The sequence below is a fragment of the Aspergillus welwitschiae genome (assembly GCF_003344945.1).
Source record: "Aspergillus welwitschiae strain CBS 139.54b unplaced genomic scaffold BDQ94scaffold_42, whole genome shotgun sequence".
Taxonomy (NCBI): Eukaryota; Fungi; Ascomycota; class Eurotiomycetes; order Eurotiales; family Aspergillaceae; genus Aspergillus; species Aspergillus welwitschiae.
In genome coordinates, this window is record NW_020798736.1 from 226,403 (window position 1) to 243,742 (window position 17,340).

A 17,340-nucleotide genomic window follows, 5' to 3' on the forward strand; every position below is an offset into this window, starting at 1 on the left:
TTTGTTTTCCTTTTTCTTCGTGACGGATGGATCCCGTGACCCCCTTTCTTCCTTTTTTCGCAGGCAGCCAGCCCATGGCCGATGAGGAATGGATCGCCGCTTTCACTCTCCCACTCAGGCTAGTGGGCATTCCGGTCGGCGGCCGGAAGTCTTAATCCTTGTAGTTAAGATGCAGCTCCTTCAGACTCCATGACTCGACCATGAGGGGTCAAAGGGTCTCAGGGGACCTTCTCCTCTCCTTCCAACCTCTTTCCTCCTCCCTATCCTGTCTCTTTGTCTGGACGTTGAATCGACCGGAAGAAACTCAAGTGGTTTCCCGACCCTTCCAACCCTGTCCTAGCCGACTCAAGCGACGGGATTGAGCGCGCGCAGCAAACCAGGCAGGATTTAAAGTTATTGACGCTGGATTTTAGTAGTCTACTACAACACAAAGTCTACTACCTAGACTACGCTACGTTGTCTTTGACTAAAGATTTCGGGCACTGACCATCGACACTACTACTGCAGATCCGCTTCCCGTGTGTCGTCTCCTCTGTGACCTCACAAACATCGCGACCGCGCTAATAATAAGATTTCCATGGCTGCTGCGACTTAAGCGCCAACGTCGTCAGCCGGCGCAACCGTCTGGACATTGTTGGCTCTGGAGACATTAAAGCGACGCGCTGGAGATAGTATGTATGGCTTGCGGCCGCTGGCGTGGCGAGCTGCGAGTCAGAAGTCCGTGGTGCTGATATGTTTCATAGCCAGCGAATCGAGTTGTCGAGCCCCATCGGAGTGGAGTTCACGGGCTTGGATTTCATATGCAGAACGTTTCCTTACGCCTGGGCTGGCTCGTTGCCTGCTTTAGGGAGGTGTGTCTGTTTCCCTTTTCCCCTTCGAGGGAGCTCCGCGGCCAAGACCGTTTGTGTTTCTTTTTTACTTTCTTTGCACGGCCCCGTGGAGGAGGTGACCACCCCAATGGCGCTGACATAGCCCTGCGCCTGCATGTTTGTTGAGAACCAATTTTGGATCTGTCACGTTTCTCCTCCCATTTTACGAGCCGAGCTGGCGGTTATGGGAAATGTCTTTGTCGACCCTTGCTAAAATTATCTAAACGGGTGGGGTCACGGAAGTCACAAGGAAAAAAGTGGGAAGGCCAAGTAAGAGGAAGAGCAGAAAGGACCCTGTAACCACTACGGAGGAAGAGACAGACATCCGCAGCATGTACATGCCAACGCGCCGCGGGATTGCATATGCCTATCTTCATGATGATGACTTACCCAGAAAGGTAAAACGAGGGGGACGTGAAGTTGCCTCGACCCTTATCGACTCCTCATCATCTCATCATTTCATCATCGTCAAGAGAAGAGGGTTGCAGATAAGGAGGGATGATGTGCTCTTGGGGATTCCGGGGAGGGGAATCGTACAGTAGTAGTCGTACCTAGTTGGCCTCGAGGGGCAAGGCCTGTGGCATGCTGATGAACCTTGGAGCTACTGCACCGTCAGCCACCTTGTTGGCACGAAATCAACATGTGTGCGCCAGTGATTGCTTACTGATTGGGAGGATGGGCGTTATTGGGCCGAGATGATTATCACCTACCGTGAACTAACAGGCCATCCCGGTCGAGGGGACGGGGGAAGGGGACGAATGGCAGCCAGGCCAGAGGCTGTTAGATGTATGTAGGTAAGCCCGGACGTACATCAACAATAGTCCTCCTGTCCACCTCGTTGAACCTGAAGTTTGCCTGTCACTGGCGAGGACTCACGTACAATACAGTTTATGTCCTTTGATTCGGTGTTACGGGAGGCGTTGAGTCAGCGAGGGTCCTTTTCCGAGGTCGCTCAGTCCTTGACTAGTAACTCAAAGAGAGATAGTTTGAGTTTTAACACTAACGGCCCTCGGGGCAAAGCGACGAAGCAGAAAAAGAAAATATTGCCACGGCCGACCTTTCGATCGGAGACAATTGCCAATAACCGTGGCGCCTTAGTCAATAATGCTCCATCGAATCCAGTCTCAACCGATCTTGACGGTTTCCACTGATCTCCCTTTCCCGAATGTGATCCCGTGTCTCGACAACGGAAAATTCCGTCCGGTACCGCGGTAGCCCAAGCAGGCTTTTGTTGGTTTCCCAGTTCCAAGGCTGAGTAGCACTACAGCTCGAAGGTGCGACTATGGTTACTATGCTACTATGCCACTATGACTACTAGTTGACTGACAACAAATCATCTGCCTGATGAGAATCTTTCTTGAGCGAGGTACTACTGACGTAGGGCAGTGCTACGCTGGAGGGCAGTTGAGGGAGTCACTGGTACATGGCCGGTACGTGGCTCGGACGTGGGACGCCAACGAGAGCAGGCTAATCCGATGCATGGGCGTATGGGGCTAGTACTGCCGTCGCGCGCATCCCATGGTCAGCAGCTACTAACTAGTTAGTCCACTCGGGCTAGTCTAGTCTTTTTTTTTTTACCCTTTCTCTTTTGCTTTCGCTTTCTCTCAGTTGGCAGGCTTCCAATTTGTCCAAGATCGAGAAAGGGCTGATAATCATGAGACTTGTCAATTGAACAGTTAGCAGTAGTTCGATCCTGGTGCCATACTGGGTTAACCGGTCTCTAGCATATTGTGAGATGTAGGGTCCTACGGATCGAACTCAGATAGGACTAGTGTGAAGACCATGTTGGCTCTTTTGTCCTGTCTCGTTGGAGTGGCACTATGGTTGTCTGCCTTTTTTTTTTTTTTTGTATGTTTGTTTCTTTTCTTTTTTTTTTTTTTTTTTTTTTTTTTTTTCATCTCGTTCTCCATTTTGGCGCCCGGGGAAGAAAAGCAGACTACTGTACGTGCTAACCTAGGATACAGTAGTAGATAGTCAGGACTGATAGTAAGTAAGTATAGTAAAAGTAAGTAGTTCATCAGCTCTGGATGGAGCAACGCCACTCTCCAAGTAAGTAGTCAAAAAGGGTCGTGGCATTAAGCCCACCGGGGGGAAGATCCAACCCAGCCTCTCTTTTCAATTTTCCCGGGACAGTCTTTTGACTTCGTTCACGATTCCCCACTCGGATGGTGATAACTCCTTCCCAGGATCCCCTAGCGTATCTCCGGCCGACGCAACTCCCGCCTCACCGCTGCTTTGCTCCCCACCGCTAGCCTGGCTTTTGCCCGCCATGGCCTCATCCTATCGCCCGGCTTCGTCCTCTTCTTCTCGCTTTGCACCCCCGGATTCTGGGCTTTCTGCTCATCCGAAGCCCTCTTCTGGTCCTCAGGCTTCATCAATCAATCAGTATTCCCACGTCTTCCTTCCTATCCCACCCCCCTCCCCAATCCCCAATCCCCATTTCCCTACTACACCCACCCATATTCATCACGCCCTTATTTGTTTTTTGTACCACCCAGTGTCTGTCTGTCTAACTGTCTGTCTGTCTGTCTGTCTATTTGTCTATTTGTCTATCTGTCTGTCCTGCTGGCTTGCCTGTCTGTCTATCGCTTGAGTTTTTTATTCCTTTTTTTTTCATTACTCCCTCCTCTTATTCATTTCTTTTTATTTTCCTCTTTTATTTTCCTCTTCAGTGTCCAGCAAAGTTCATGCAATCCTTTCCTTTTCCTCTTCTTCACCGTTGGTAAATAGTTTCCTGTTGTCAGCATCATGTCGAATGTCGATTTATCAAGCGACGGCTTCATTGGCCTGGACTACGACTCGAGGAATTACCTCCAAGCTCACTCATGGCCCGTGGCGGTGGACCACCAGGCCTCTCAGCGATCGGATGGAGCGCGAGACATCTCGCCCTTGCAAACCAGCGGTCACGCTTACGATCAATCGGTAGCTCAGGATCCTAATCTGATGGTCGACTGGCACTTCCAGCACTTGCAACCCCACCTTCAGTACTCCCATGAGGAGGCCTCCTCCGCTCCCCAGCAGTTCACCACCGCCGCTAGCTATGGCATGTCTATCCACTCTTCCCCCGTGGATCTCATGTCTGGAGCCCACGGCCACATGAGCACGAGCCTGCTCGATGGCTCTTATCTGCCCCTCTCTGCGCCGGTCGACATGGTTCCATTCCCTTACCATGACCTCCAGGCCGACCTCATGGCTTTCCCTCCAGCCGCCGATGGCTTACCAGATCTGTCCGCCTACAGCGCACCGCAGAATGTTCTGGAGAGCAGCTCACCCACCGACACCTACCTGGAGGTCCGTTCTCTGTCCAGTAGCGACAACGGCTGGAGCACCATTGAGCCCCGCCGCTCCCATGAATTCTCCTACCCGGACCAGGACATCTTTATCAATCCCACCCAGACCCTCCACGACCGGTCTCTGTCCGAGTCGTCCTATTCCACCTCATACGGCAGCTTCGTGGAGATTACGAATCCCATCAATTCGCCCAGCTCTGACACCAACTTCGACACTGCTTTCAACCACAGCATGACTCGTCGGGTCTCTTATGACCATACCTCGCATGGTTCGCAGTCCCCGACTGCGGTTAGCCCCGTGGCCATTGTACGACCCATTCCGGTGCCTTCCAAGAAGGCGTCGACCCCGCCTACTCGGTCTGCAGCATCAACTTCATCGGCTTCCCCTCCTAGCCGGAAGCCGTCCCGTAAGAGCCCGATTGCTGCCAAGACAGCCGAGACCAAGGTCCGTAAGCAGTCGCAAAACGGAAAGCCAGAGACCGAGAAGCGTGTTGGCAAGCGAAAGGGCCCGCTCAAGCCGGACCAACGGAAACAAGCCAGCGAGATCCGCAAGCTGCGCGCGTGCCTGCGTTGCAAGTTCCTGAAGAAGACTGTAAGATAGACCCCCCTCCCCCCTTATCGATGCGACATACTGATTGAGTGAATAGTGCGATAAAGGAGAACCCTGCGCGGGCTGTCAACCCTCGCATGCGCGGTTGTGGCAGGTTCCCTGCACGCGCATTGACATCAAGGAGATCGGCTATTTCATGAAGGACTGGAAGGCGGACTACGATCGTCACGTCAACTATGATTTCACGGTCGGAAACATCAAGGGGTTCTCGGATCTGGAGACGACTCTCTTCATCACTCATGGCTACGGTCAGATTCTTCCCATCAATGCCCGCGAGGTCTACGTACACGACGATCAGTGCTTCAAGGTCGACTGGGTCGAGTCTATGCACCGGGAACCGACGCCATACGAGGTGGAAACGGCCAGGCTCTCCGCTGGAATGGAAGGCATTTCGCACGCTATGCTCTCGGATTATCTGGATCGCCACATTGACGGCAACGGAACGTTTGAGAAGTTTGTGGATGACTACTTCGAAGGCACACCTTTCCTGACGCAGATGCTGAAGACGGCCTTCCGGTATTACTACCGCACGAAGTTGCCCGTGATTCGCAAGGCGTTGAAGCTCATCATTGCCTACAACCTGACGTTTCACGTTACCATGGTGGAGGGTATTGGCGAGGAGGAGCAGTTCAAGGGAAAGATCAACGACAAGTCGTCCAAGTTCAGTGGCAAGACGATAGCGCCTGTGATGGTCAACTTCCAGGTCAAGTGTGCCATGGCGAACATGTGGCGAGAGTTGCAGAAAGATGTGCTGGAAGAGCTCTCTAGCCTCTACTCTAGTGTCTACAGTGGAGAGAAGCTCAAGAACTGGCCGACAATTTTCATTCTGGCTTCGATACTTTTGGCCGTGTGGGAGGAGATGCAGTTTGACTGCCATTATCGGACTCCGGTATGTGGAATGAACGTGTGTGCAAGCCGTGATGCTGACGTGTCGCAGGATGCTGCCGCTGTTGAGAAGTTCTGCAACGATATGGAGACCACGCCGGTGGGAGTCATCGTCGGTCTGTTCCAGGCGATTTCACAAAAGCTGCCTGCGTTTACGGACTGGGAGACGACCAAACACCACCACCTGCTGCACTCGAATCCCGATGTCTGCAACACAATGACCGAGGTCCGCCAACATGTTACGCAATTTGGTAAGCAGCGATCCTTAAGCCTCGTGTATTAGTGCAATGAAAGCTAACCCTGTGTAGAGAGCTATCTTCGGGGCCGCTCTGGTTCCAAGTTCAACCGCAATGACTTCGACTGTTTATCCAACAAATTTGTTTCCCGACTTGTGATTCGCGCAAACTAAACGACGTGTAACGAGCTTTAAGATGACGGCATTATGATTATGACACCAGCCCCGCATCAGCGAGCGCCTTGCTTTCGTACTTTCGCCTTGTCATCACGAAGCTTTTCATTCCTTTGTTTTATGAGGCTCTCTGGGAGTGGGAACCCTGGAGGGCCGCTCTAGCCTGAAGCATCTGTCCGATTTAGCAACCTTTTACCTTCTCAGTGGTATACCTTTCTCGCACAGTATTTACAATAGCGATGATGAGGATCACGAATGTCATGATATTGTACGGTCACGACCTGATTGGCAGCGGATGACGAGGGCAACTGCGTTGCCGACTCATGCTGGAGGCTAGTTCTCGCTTCATGAAGCTGCGTGTTTGCATTTGTGTCCTTGATTAGCGTGTTTATAGGATGAATCATGATTAAAAAGTATGCCAGTGTAGCCGATGTGCCAGTATGTGTAGTCGAAATGCCAGTATGTGTAGTTACCCGAGTATGTCCGCATCTTGCAGCATACCATTGAACCCCTGCCAACCTAACAGTATAACATTACTACACATTTAGTTAAAATAGTCAAAAGCATTGACCACACATACCCACCACATCACAATCCCACCACACTAACCCAAAAATCCAGTCAACACACAACAACCTCTGTTACTTCATAACATCCTCGGCCCAAAATCCGGGGAGATTACATAACCCACCCATCCATTCTCACCACTGATCGACGCGTCCCCAACCAATCCACCACCGCCCTACGGACTCTTCTTTCTACTTAAGCTATTATTTATCTACAACCCTTTCACTTCACCACACCCTCCCACCACAACACACACCCAGATCCCTCCCTTCCCCCTACCAAAGGGAGAAACATCAACACAATGGGACTAACCCGCCCCTACCTCCTCCTCTACAACGCCCTCTCCCTCACCCTCTGGGCAACATGCACCATCCGCGGCCTCTCCCTCCTCCCATCCACCAGCATCTCCAAGATATTTAATGATGTCTACCCCACCCTCCTAACAACCCAATCCCTCGCCCTCCTCGAGATCCTCCACAGTCTGCTCCGTCTCGTCCGCGCCCCGGTCCTCACTACCGCTATGCAGGTCGCCAGTCGCATACTTCTCGTTTGGGGGATCATGTATCCGTTCCAGGGCGTTATCGTGGGTGGAAGTGAGGAGGCGGGGCTTGGTGACTATGCATTCCTGGGTTGTTTGAGCGCGTGGGGTGTTACCGAGTGTATTCGCTATGGGTTCTTTGCGTTGCAGTTGTCCGGAGTGGGTGTGCCGGGGTGGTGGGCTTGGTTGAGGTATGTTTCTGTTTCATTTATGTGTTTGATGGGTGGATGCTAATGTGTGTGTGGGTGTGAAGGTATAATACGTTCTATGTGCTCTATCCGCTGGGTATTACGAGTGAGTGCGTTATGGTGTTTAAGGCGTTGGGCCCGGCGGGGGAGTTGGTGAGTCCGCTTTATAAGTGGTTTTTGGTCGCGGTGTTGGGGATTTATGTTCCTGGTGAGTTTATCTTCTTCTTCCTTGGGAGATGTTTGAGGTTTATTGCTGTATAAGGGTGTGTGCTAATTGTTTAGGATCGTATATTTTGTATACGCATATGATTGCACAGAGGCGCAAGGCAATGAAGAAGAAATAAGTGCGTGCGTTGTTTGGTTGGTTGAGTGAAGATAAAGGGCGATGTGAAGGGTAGAAGAGAGGGTAGTAGATGTGCGCGATGGACATAGTGGTATAGATGGCATATAAGCTCGAATACGAGCACAGATAATACACAACATAATGTACAACCTATATACTTATCAACTACATCTCCCTCATGATATCACGCACGGCCTTTGCTGCAAACCGTTTCCTCTCCGCTTCGGGCAACTCGTCGCTGATATCTATTACCATGTTAGCAAACACCTGGGATCATTGCAGACAGAAGGAATCATCACTACCCTTGATGGCTCTCATCCGGAGCAACAGCGCCTCGACCGCATCGACGCGCAACTCCTCGTCCCCTTCATCGTCATCGTCAAACCCATCCCCTCCTCCCCGCTCAATCGCCATGCGCAACCCGACCATCTCGCGCTGCAGTTCATCCACCTCCAAATCGAACCCATTGTCCGCATCATCCAAGCCCAAAAGCTCGCGCTCAAGGTCATCGTCAACCCCATCATGCAGTAACCCTGTCTCTGCATCCTCCGTCGCGGCCCAATCATGCGTCTCCAGTACCTCTTTAATCCGGCGCATGCCCTGTAATTCTACAACCTGTTAGCATATCACCGATAAATATACCCAAATATAAGAAAAGAATGAACATACCACCGTACCGATTCCTCCCCTCCTCCTCCTCTTCTCCCTCCTTCCCACCCCACCTCACCACCTCCATCCCCATCAACCCCATCTCACAAACCTGATCCTCCCACCACCCCTCCGAAAACACCTCATCAATCTCCAACCCCAGCCCATCCTCATCCTCCTCACCACCACCCCCAGAACCCACTTTCCCAGACCCCGTCTTCTTCTCCCCCACCAAAACAACCAACCCCGGCACCTCCCCTACCCCACCCCTCTCCTCCTCAATCAACGCCCTCACCTCCCCAACAGCCTTGACAAACTCCTTCAGCCCGCGCACATCAGCCCTGTCTTCCACATCCTGCTGCTCCTGCCCAGGTACCGGATCCATCTGTACCGGATTGCGGAAACAGATCATCACGGCGCCGATCGCGTCCCGGACGACTTGCGCTTCGGGGCTGGAGAACTCGGTCTTCCATTGCGCGGGGGAGATGGTACTCCCGGACACTGAGGGGGTCGGTTCAGAGGAATCGGGGGTTAGGAGAGGGATCTCGTCGACCCAGATCGGGACGTCGGCTGTGTAGTATTTGTTTGAGAGGTGGAGGGGCGGGTGCGTGGTGTAGCCGGCGAAGGTGGTGATGGTGGTGCTGGATGCGATGGAGGTGGTGGAGGAGGCGGCGAGGGTTGTGGCGGAGGAGAGGGTCGGAGTTGGTGTTGGCGAGGAGGATGCTGGTGCTGTTGGGGGAGTGGTGACTGGGGTGCCTGTTAGGGAGTGGAGGAGGGGAGGGACGATGGATTGGGAGTGGGTGGTTGGTGTGAGGATGAGGAGGCGGCGGGGGTTGGTGATGGGGGTTGGGTTGGATGTTGTTGATGTCGTCGTGGGTGGCATTTTCGGATGTTGATGTGGGAGTGTTTGAGACAAAGTAAGTGGTGTAGATGAATGTAGGGTTGCTGTGTATTTATCGTGAAGGGATAGAGTTGAGGAGAGAAAGTTGGTCAGGTGCGGGGACGGCGGAGAGAGCTCGGAGGTGGTTAGTAGTGATTGATTTAACTGGTGATCTCGTGTTGACATTCCCTACCATGTTTCATATCCTCTTATCATAAGAATTATGCTTTAGGTTATTCACAATGTGGTAATGATATATTCCATATTCTTCGTGTCGTGGGGTTCAATTTAGCCTATCAGCTTAGCTGTCTGTGCATCTGCTGCACAGCTTGGTCTCATCACTACATTTTGAGAATCCTCCCAAGGAAACACCATACGGAACCCAAGCAGCACTGCCACAATCACATTACCCCCATCAATGCCCTCAAGAAACCCAATTTAACCCAATCAACTCGATTTATTTGATATGATATCAGACCCGACGACCCAGACAGCCAATACGAGACAAGTTTATAGATACGAAAAGGAGACATAGAAAGAACTCAAATAAAACAAAACGCCGCACCGAAGCATCCATCCACTTATCCACTAGTATTCCATCCGATTTAACCCCGTCTCTGTCCCCTCGCCCTCTGCACCGTGGCCTTACCACGAGCAAGACCGACACCGCGACCGCGCTGGCCTCGTGAGCGGAACATGGGAGCGTTTCTATAACCATACTAGTTAGCATTGCCCCATATCCCTGATAAATATGTAGAATATAAGATGGGTGGCAACCGACCTAAGCATATCCGGCACAATGAAAAACTTCACATGGCTTCCCCGAATGTACACCTGGTCGAGATGTGACACGCGGCCGTCGCGCGCGGTGACCGTGATATCCTTCAGTTGGACGTTCATGTTGTCCTCAGCTATAGCAGAGGATGTTAGTGACGAGTATATTTGACATTGTTGTATTGGAGAGGATGGATAGGTGTTGAGGAGGGGTGAAGCAACGCACCCTCTAGGAGTTTTCCACGGTAGACAACCCCGGACGTGATCTCGAGTGTGACGACGTGGCCCTATGTGGAATCCCGCGTTAGCTTAATCGCAATACATAGATATAAGCAATAGCTTAGGATGAAGGATAGACTAACCTGCGCCTCATTAAGAAGCTTGATCGGAATACCGATCGTGCTGGTCAACTTGCCCATTGCGGAATGTGAGAAAATCTAGCGAAGGGATCAAAGTCGAAGATACAGGAGATATGAAGCAAGCTGAAAAAGCTTGACTCGTTATTCAAAGCGGTGATAAAACAAGCAACGAAGACAGAATGGCAGCGCGAAAAGGAAGTTCGTTCGAGGATGTCTGTCTGTCTGGCGCGTGCGATCCGCCGGCGGAGAGTTTTGCGGCTCTGCGGTGCGGGAGACTTCTCGGCCAAGACTAGTCTTCTTCCATCCTTTTTACTTGCAGACTATCTCTTCTCATCCATCCAATTTATCTGATACACTTTGTACACAATTTTTCTTCTCACCTTCAATCCTCAAACATTAGATCTAGATCGACTATGCATTGAGATCTAACACCACTTTAATCAAGTTCTTCCCCACTACACAGCATCATCTACAACATCTACAACCACCCAAAAACACAATGCAACCCCCCAACAGCAACCTCCGCGCCTTCAACCTGGCCGTAACCACTCTCCTCAAAACCCCCTCCCAATTCCTCCCCCACCTAACCATCCCAACAATCACCCACCTACCCGAAAATCTCGGCCCAGCAATCCTCCCCAGCGCCTCAAAGCCCCCGACCATCCGCGCCCTCGTCCTCGACAAAGACAACACGCTCTGCCACCCAAAAACGACCTCCTTCCCATCCGAGATCCTATCGAAGCTGCATGCATTGCGCACATCCCCAACGTCACCCTTCACGAAAGATAACTCGATCCTGATCGTCTCGAACCGCGCGGGGAGTCACCCGCGGTATGACGCGGAGGTGCGCGAGCTGGAAAAGGAGCTCGGCGAGTTGCAAATCCCAGTGTTTCGGCTGCCAGAGGGGAGTGAGAAGAAGCCGTTCTGTGGGAAGGAGGTGCTGGAGTGGTTCCGCGAGAGGGGGGTGGTGAGTCGTGCAGATGAGATTGCGGTGGTGGGGGATCGGTTGGGGACGGATGTGTTGATGGCGGTGCAGATGGGGTCGTGGAGTGTTTGGTGTCGGGATGGTGTGACTGAGGGGGGCAGGGAGATGAATTTGTTGGAGAAGATGGAGGTTTGGGTTGAGAAGTATTTGAGGGAGTCGAGGGGGTTGAAGGCGCCGGTGCCGAAGGAGTGGGAGGGTCGGTAGTTTTTAGTTGGATTTTGATATTTATTTAGATACGATACCCCTGTATACTACTGTTATGTGTTGCGAGTCGCGATAGATCTGATACTCGACTGGTTCCATAATATTATCGCTACGAGCAGCGCGTGGGGCAGATCCGTAGTGTTTCATGGTTCAGGTTGGACCTGAGAAATGTCTCCATATCAGCCGTGCGCACAATCTGGACGGAGATTGTCTCAGCTCCGCCTCGATAGTGGCACCATTATCAATGTGCTACATGACAGGATTGCCAGATCTGGCAGAATATGCAGACGCCGATCTCAGGACGATAAATAACCATCACAAAGGGAAATGAGCAAACAATTCCTAACCCGCCAACCCAGAAGAATCCAAGAAAATAACCGAATGTCGCCATCTGTCTGACTTTCTGGCATAACCACGTTAAACCCTGACCAGGTATAAACAAAATGAAAAGAAAAATGGTCAAGGGCAGAGAAGAAGATGAAAAGCCCAGCTAGCCTGCTGAGATACGAAAAAATGCGAATAAACGCTCAGGACCAGCCCCGTAGAAGGTTATTAATACAGAAGACGCTGAGAACATAATCAAGAAAGGATACATCCTCCCGTCATCGTCGATTGGCCATACATCAAGCGATGTCTGGGTATCTCATCAGTCCGAGTGGAGGTACTCGAGACCAGTGGCCAGGAAAAGAATTCGAAACACTGAAGTTGCGGAGATTTGAAGATCCGCGCCAATGTGCGGCGCTACCCAAGGGTAGATAGAAATACGGCTAAGCCGATGGCCGAAGACGGCCCACGTCGATGCGGCTCATAGCATGTTCCGGCTGCCTCAGGAGCCAGGGGCCATACCGCTGGGATCAACGTTCTCCAGGCTCAGGCTCTGGAAATCGCCATGGACCCCCGGGGATGTATGGCCGGACATGGGCTGCATGGGGAGATCATATGTGTTAGTTTCAAGACCCATAGAAGCCGGAACAGCGAAGTTCATGTTATGCTTGGGATAGATCCCATTCATGGACATGCTATCGTCCGTGTAGTTGGGCTGATGCTCGTTACCCAGGCCGTACATATCTTGGGGAGCGTGCGAGATGTTCGACAATGGAGGAGAATGGTTCGCAATCATAGGATCGGCATGACTGACGTTAGAATAAGATGCTTGGGGCGCCACAGTTGAGTCAACAGCGGGCGAGACGAAGGGAAGGTTGAAGGGGGTACCCATGTTGGTAGCAACAGGAGTTGAGTCACCACCGGCTCCAGTGCTGAAAAGTCCGGGGCTGGCAAAGTCAGATGGGGAAGCTGTCGTGGTAGCCGACATGGGGTGAGTCCGCGGGTCGAACCCATAGGCGGCAGAGGTATCTATCCGAAGGTTGACAGCCAAGGGATGAGTCGACTGGGGAACGGGAGCAAAGATACCCGTATCGGCATGGTTGAACTGAGCCGGAGTCTGGGGCATGTTGTAGTGGGCGAGAGGAGCCTGCATGGCAGTGAAGTCGACAGCTACCGGAACTGAGCGACTCCTCTGACGCTTGTGTCCGCGCATCGCCGGAATGTTGAGGTGAGTATGGCTCTCGGGGAACACGTTCAAGAAAGCCGGAGCGAATTGATTGGGCTGTGATGCAGGACGCTGAATAAACGGAGGGGACATGGGCGGGTTCATGGCAAAGTTGTTGTACGCTAGGCGGTTCTGGAAGGACTCCAGAGACACTAGCTTGGCAAGTTGCACGCTGAGAACCTTGGGATGTCCCCCAAGATGGTGGACCAGGATTTGGCTTGCCTGCTGATCCTCGGTGAAGTCACCACACTGGTAGAATCCGCCCGAGTTGGAGGAGTCCATGTAGAACAGCGGGGGCCGGTTCAGCTCGACAACAAGACCGCCAGGTCGCGGGGGAGCACCGTTTGCCTGAGGAGTCTGGTCGCCCGACTCCAGTGTGATGTTCTTGATGTAGGCAAACGGATACTCGATCTTGTATCCAGCAGAATCGTTGTTGATGTAGTACGTCATGCAGGCCTTCTCAGGGGAATAGAATACCACCAGATCCATGGCGTTTTGTCCGATACGTCGCCAGCTACCGATAGTCAAGGAGCGACAGGTGAAGTGATGGATAACTGTGATTGTCAGTATTCATTACACAGTAGCAGTGGCGGACTCAAACATACCAACTTTGCCAGAAGGAGCCGACTCATGGGGATAAACACTACCGGTTCCGTATCCTCCCGTGCGCCCAAAGGGGTCCCTTGCACCAGGCTTGGTGGGGTCAAATTGCATGGCCAGGTACTGGCGCATCGACTCGGGGATGGAATCACAGCCCTCACCCGTTTCGATGCTCTTCTTAGCAAGCATCTTTATCTTTGCGCGTCTATAGATACGATTAGCCGCAGGTCAAGAATGATAGTACGACCACAAACCTATTTTGGAACCAGATCTGAACGGACCGCTCGGTCATGTTGATTTCTTGGGCAATTCTTTCGCGCGTGGCTGCCGTGGGAGTCGGGTTCTTGTTGAATTCCAGTTCGAGGGTGACCAGTTGATCCTGGGTCGCCCGTTGCCGCTTGTTGTTCTTCTGCTGCTGGGTCAGCGTGCTCTTCCGCTGAGGTCGACGTGCCGAAGCTGAGGCGGCCGTAGTAGAGTTGGACATGGCCGGAGACGGGCTTGAGGTAGTCGACGAAGACGAGGTCATGGTGGAAGCAGTGTTGGAGGAAGCGTTCGACGTGGTCGAGGGGTCAGGAGTGTCTGTCGAAGACATGTTTGCAGGGATTGAGTGAAGTTGAAATGTAGGAAATGCGATACGACCAAGTTCGTGGGAATGTGAAATCCCGCGGTAGGAAAAGGAGTATGATGGGTGTGACGATCCGGCCGACAGTCAAAGATGGGGGATGAGAGTGTCCGGATCTCTGAAGCAGCGTCAAGCGCCAGAGAGGACGGATAATATCAAAAGAATGGAAGCGCTTGGCTGGAAGCACGTCGGAAGTCGAGAGTTCCAGGGAAGCAAAGCGCAAAGAGAGAAGATGAGCGCGTCGCAGAAGCGTCGGGATGAGATGGTAATCAAATGTCGTGGGAATAATATAAACAGCTGACCTAGGCAGCTTGGAAGGGAAATATGATCCTTGCTCTTCGCAACCGTAATGGGGGAGGCTGTACGTGAGATTGAGATATCAAAGTAGATCGGTACAGATTCGGGGGGGCCGGTGTTTGGTAATGGCGAAGGTCTGCGTCAATGGGCGGCCCTGAGGTAAGCGAAGATACAGCTAGATTGGGAAATTGGATCGTGAAAGAGTGAAACGATCGACTGAAGCGAGCGAATGTAGTTGAAAGAAAGAATGGAAGGGGAGAAAAACACAAAAAAGAGTGAATGGGAAAGGAAAGAAAGATGCGAAGATGGTCGGTGGGAGAGAAGGGAAAGGGAGGAAGAAGAAGAAGGGAAGAAGAAGAGACAAACGGGTGGAGGAGGCAGAGGAGAAAGCGAGCGAGCGCGACGGTCAGGAGATGGGATGGGGGAGGGCCCAAAGTGGTTAGCGGGTTCAGTAGTTGGCGCTGGACTGTTTTGGCACCGGCTGTTCCTGACTTTCTCCGTGGGGCTGGCCGCCTCTCTTTTTTTCCTTTTTATTTTTTTTCTGCCCTTTTCTTCCTTTTTCCTTTTCCCTTTTATTTCCTTTTTGGATTATTTGTTTCCTTTATTATTATTTGTCGTTTTATTTTCCTGGTATATTCCTTTTTGGCGAGGCAGCTCCCAAGTAGTAGTAGTAGTTGTTGTTGTTGTGAGTCAAGGAGTAAGTAGTCACCGTAGCGCAGTTCACTCGGAGCATTGAAAGTCTATCCTTTTTCTTTCCCTATCTTCTATTCACATCTCTCAGGATCGTCCAAATCCTTTGAGTATTTATTCTTCCACGATCTAGACATTGTTGATCCAAATGAGATTGTGATGGTGATGATATGCTGCTGCTACTACTCCATCCGGAGGGGGTAAAACATCTGGGTTGTTACAGAATTTCACATGGCTTGAAGCAGGACCAGAATGTTACAAGACCACCACCGCCCTCCACTCACCCACACCCACCGCCTTGTTTTAGCCCCTGCATCCAGTCGCGGCATCTGCACCTGCTGCCCGACGTTGTTGTTTGGGATCCCAGCCATCCAATAAGCATTCTCATTCGCGCCTTTCTGCATGGATGTGGACGTTGAAGACTGCGACCTCAGGATGGTTTAGGTTATGCTCGTACTTTTCCCCTCCCCTTCCCAGTCAGTCACTCTGCGTCGCTCCAGCAGATGATACCCAGCATAGGAAACTCGGAACCCGTGTGCCTAAGCAAGGCAACGACCGACCCAACCGAATCGGAGTACCATCCCCTTCCATCATCTATAGCCATAAATAGCCACCATGCTCTCGATCCCAGTCACTTTGGATGCAATTATGTAGGGACCGGCAACTAATTCATGTATTGTCTACCTCCATGCCTCCAGAAACATCGTGCAGGCGAACCCACCGAGGGATCGGACTACGGACACAACCAGGGGTAGCGAACCAGACACAACGTGACCTGGACCGTTCCAAAGCCCGGGCGGGATCGCATAAGCGCCCGACGATTGACAAGCTACAAAAAGGGTTTCAGGTGGTGGAGTGACCTCATAATTTTGCCGAATCAGGACCGGAAAGCAAAGCGAAAGAAGGAAAAAATCAAGAGAAGGGACGAGGGGAAAAAAGAAAAGAGGACAAAAAAGAGGCGGAGCCAAGAAACCTACCCCAAGAAGCGACCTGCCACTCGACCCGGTTCCTGAATCGAACCGCAGAACCAGGGCCGTGGTTCCGTCACCAGGCACCGCATCACCATGGGTGGGAAAGGGGACACTTCTGACTAACCGATTACTTTACCTATAACAGCTTCAGGATTCGGAACCATGGATAGTGAACCGTAGAATTCAGGGCGCGACTGGGAAGAGGTTGGCCCTGGAAAAGTGGGAGAACTTGGGTGAAGGCAGTTCGGGCCTCTCCGGCCATTGTCCACAGAACGGGATCAGGGACTTTACCGCTTCCAGCAGGTGACTGACCTCATTTTGTCTTTTTGGCCAGCCGTATGAGTGGTCTCCCACTCTTGCGCCCTTTCAGGTACAACCGTAATCCCGGAGCTGTCGACGTGCTGGGTTTCTATTAATATCATTTGGCCTATATTTTCTTCCGTATTTTTACTCTGATCCCCCTCGCTTTTCTACCCATATTTCTGTCGAGCGCAAATCACTCACTGATCGTTGGCGCTGCACTCCGCCCGTGCCGACCACTTCCACCATTTTTCCTGGTGATTCGGTCCAGGTACCCGCCCCTCTCGCCATCACATAAGCCCTGATTGGACCGCAGCGGATGACAGCGCTAGGGGGGCGGTGGAGAAGCGTTGTTCGGCACTCGTGCTGACTTGTACAGACTACTGAGGCGGTTAGTCGGGGGCTAGTCTTCCATCTGGATTCTATCGCCGAATCTATTAATTTATAAATTAATTAATCGCTGGCACCTCCCTACGAACACATGAACAGGTGCTATTAATACGGTAGGGCAAGTTAAATCTGGGGATAGTGAAAGCCAAGAGAGTGTCGGAGAGAGAGGAGAGACAAGCATGCATCTGGAGGTTGAATATATTTTCTTTTTTCTTCATCTTACCACACTGATCGACTGGATACCGTATATGCAGGTACACACAGCGTACTTGCCCTCGTACCTGACTCCTGCTTCAGAATGGGCGAAGTACCTGCTTGTGCTAGACTACTTACTGCCAGTTGTGCAACTTCGTCTAGACCCAACCGGGAAAA

The 17,340-nt window shown here is 51.8% G+C and overlaps 8 protein-coding genes across 8 annotated transcripts; 5 read left to right on the plus strand and 3 right to left on the minus strand.

Moving 5' to 3' along the window:
- Nucleotides 1–74: 74 nt before the first annotated feature.
- BDQ94DRAFT_162584 (uncharacterized protein) lies at nt 75–2,541 on the plus strand (the record flags this gene model as incomplete). Its single annotated transcript, XM_026769580.1, has 9 exons — nt 75–148; nt 473–622; nt 705–851; nt 1,120–1,350; nt 1,436–1,511; nt 1,593–1,655; nt 1,757–2,009; nt 2,256–2,365; nt 2,485–2,541. 9 exons carry the CDS (start codon nt 75–77, stop codon nt 2,539–2,541), a joined length of 1,161 nt encoding a protein of 386 aa, XP_026621830.1.
- Nucleotides 2,542–3,208: 667 nt separating this feature from the next.
- Nucleotides 3,209–6,489, plus strand: BDQ94DRAFT_151614 (Zn(II)2Cys6 transcription factor domain-containing protein). The gene is made up of 4 exons (XM_026767782.1): nt 3,209–4,751; nt 4,807–5,658; nt 5,707–5,905; nt 5,963–6,489. The coding sequence occupies exons 1-4, from the start codon at nt 3,618–3,620 to the stop codon at nt 6,061–6,063; spliced, it is 2,286 nt and encodes a 761-aa protein (XP_026621831.1). The 5' UTR covers nt 3,209–3,617; the 3' UTR covers nt 6,064–6,489.
- A 316-nt stretch (nt 6,490–6,805) lies between these two features.
- Nucleotides 6,806–7,789, plus strand: BDQ94DRAFT_95279 (protein tyrosine phosphatase-like domain-containing protein). Its single transcript, XM_026776908.1, has 3 exons — nt 6,806–7,359; nt 7,422–7,564; nt 7,639–7,789. Exons 1-3 carry the CDS (start codon nt 6,932–6,934, stop codon nt 7,698–7,700), a joined length of 633 nt encoding a protein of 210 aa, XP_026621832.1. The 5' UTR covers nt 6,806–6,931; the 3' UTR covers nt 7,701–7,789.
- Nucleotides 7,790–7,864: 75 nt separating this feature from the next.
- BDQ94DRAFT_174477 (adaptin-binding domain-containing protein) lies at nt 7,865–9,230 on the minus strand (the record flags this gene model as incomplete). The annotated part of the gene is made up of 3 exons (XM_026772356.1): nt 7,865–7,944; nt 8,002–8,307; nt 8,369–9,230. The coding sequence occupies 3 exons, from the start codon at nt 9,228–9,230 to the stop codon at nt 7,865–7,867; spliced, it is 1,248 nt and encodes a 415-aa protein (XP_026621833.1).
- A 256-nt stretch (nt 9,231–9,486) lies between these two features.
- BDQ94DRAFT_151620 (putative small nuclear ribonucleoprotein SmD3) lies at nt 9,487–10,583 on the minus strand. The gene is made up of 4 exons (XM_026767783.1): nt 10,364–10,583; nt 10,228–10,288; nt 10,009–10,138; nt 9,487–9,935 (listed from the first exon to the last, which is right to left on the minus strand). The coding sequence occupies exons 1-4, from the start codon at nt 10,418–10,420 to the stop codon at nt 9,833–9,835; spliced, it is 351 nt and encodes a 116-aa protein (XP_026621834.1). The 5' UTR covers nt 10,421–10,583; the 3' UTR covers nt 9,487–9,832.
- A 74-nt stretch (nt 10,584–10,657) lies between these two features.
- On the plus strand, nt 10,658–11,962 carry BDQ94DRAFT_95290 (phosphatidylglycerophosphatase). The gene has a single exon (XM_026776909.1). The coding sequence runs from the start codon at nt 10,860–10,862 to the stop codon at nt 11,547–11,549; it is 690 nt and encodes a 229-aa protein (XP_026621835.1). The 5' UTR covers nt 10,658–10,859; the 3' UTR covers nt 11,550–11,962.
- Nucleotides 11,963–14,456, minus strand: BDQ94DRAFT_95293 (homeobox domain-containing protein). The gene is made up of 3 exons (XM_026776910.1): nt 13,953–14,456; nt 13,704–13,903; nt 11,963–13,652 (listed from the first exon to the last, which is right to left on the minus strand). The coding sequence occupies exons 1-3, from the start codon at nt 14,288–14,290 to the stop codon at nt 12,376–12,378; spliced, it is 1,815 nt and encodes a 604-aa protein (XP_026621836.1). The 5' UTR covers nt 14,291–14,456; the 3' UTR covers nt 11,963–12,375.
- A 1,160-nt stretch (nt 14,457–15,616) lies between these two features.
- On the plus strand, nt 15,617–17,160 carry BDQ94DRAFT_151622 (uncharacterized protein). The gene has a single exon (XM_026767784.1). The coding sequence runs from the start codon at nt 15,948–15,950 to the stop codon at nt 16,164–16,166; it is 219 nt and encodes a 72-aa protein (XP_026621837.1). The 5' UTR covers nt 15,617–15,947; the 3' UTR covers nt 16,167–17,160.
- The last annotated feature ends 180 nt before the right edge of the window (nt 17,161–17,340 follow it).

What these genes read in the sequence shown, in the direction of transcription:
- BDQ94DRAFT_151614 (XM_026767782.1), top strand. Translation starts at nt 3,618, where the DNA reads ATGTCGAATGTCGATTTATCAAGCGACGGCTTCATTGGCCTGGACTAC. An exon ending in GCAAGTTCCTGAAGAAGACT is followed by an intron (nt 4,752 to 4,806) that starts GTAAGATAGACC and finishes TTGAGTGAATAG; the next exon opens with TGCGATAAAGGAGAACCCTG. An exon ending in ACTGCCATTATCGGACTCCG is followed by an intron (nt 5,659 to 5,706) that starts GTATGTGGAATG and finishes GACGTGTCGCAG; the next exon opens with GATGCTGCCGCTGTTGAGAA.
- BDQ94DRAFT_95279 (XM_026776908.1), top strand. Translation starts at nt 6,932, where the DNA reads ATGGGACTAACCCGCCCCTACCTCCTCCTCTACAACGCCCTCTCCCTC. An exon ending in GGGTGGTGGGCTTGGTTGAG is followed by an intron (nt 7,360 to 7,421) that starts GTATGTTTCTGT and finishes GTGGGTGTGAAG; the next exon opens with GTATAATACGTTCTATGTGC. An exon ending in GTTGGGGATTTATGTTCCTG is followed by an intron (nt 7,565 to 7,638) that starts GTGAGTTTATCT and finishes CTAATTGTTTAG; the next exon opens with GATCGTATATTTTGTATACG.
- BDQ94DRAFT_151620 (XM_026767783.1), bottom strand. Translation starts at nt 10,420, where the DNA reads ATGGGCAAGTTGACCAGCACGATCGGTATTCCGATCAAGCTTCTTAAT. An exon ending in AGCTTCTTAATGAGGCGCAG is followed by an intron (nt 10,289 to 10,363) that starts GTTAGTCTATCC and finishes GATTCCACATAG; the next exon opens with GGCCACGTCGTCACACTCGA. An exon ending in CCGTGGAAAACTCCTAGAGG is followed by an intron (nt 10,139 to 10,227) that starts GTGCGTTGCTTC and finishes CCTCTGCTATAG; the next exon opens with CTGAGGACAACATGAACGTC.
- BDQ94DRAFT_95290 (XM_026776909.1), top strand. Translation starts at nt 10,860, where the DNA reads ATGCAACCCCCCAACAGCAACCTCCGCGCCTTCAACCTGGCCGTAACC.
- BDQ94DRAFT_95293 (XM_026776910.1), bottom strand. Translation starts at nt 14,290, where the DNA reads ATGTCTTCGACAGACACTCCTGACCCCTCGACCACGTCGAACGCTTCC. An exon ending in CAGATCTGGTTCCAAAATAG is followed by an intron (nt 13,904 to 13,952) that starts GTTTGTGGTCGT and finishes TCGTATCTATAG; the next exon opens with ACGCGCAAAGATAAAGATGC. An exon ending in GGCTCCTTCTGGCAAAGTTG is followed by an intron (nt 13,653 to 13,703) that starts GTATGTTTGAGT and finishes TGACAATCACAG; the next exon opens with TTATCCATCACTTCACCTGT.
- BDQ94DRAFT_151622 (XM_026767784.1), top strand. Translation starts at nt 15,948, where the DNA reads ATGCAATTATGTAGGGACCGGCAACTAATTCATGTATTGTCTACCTCC.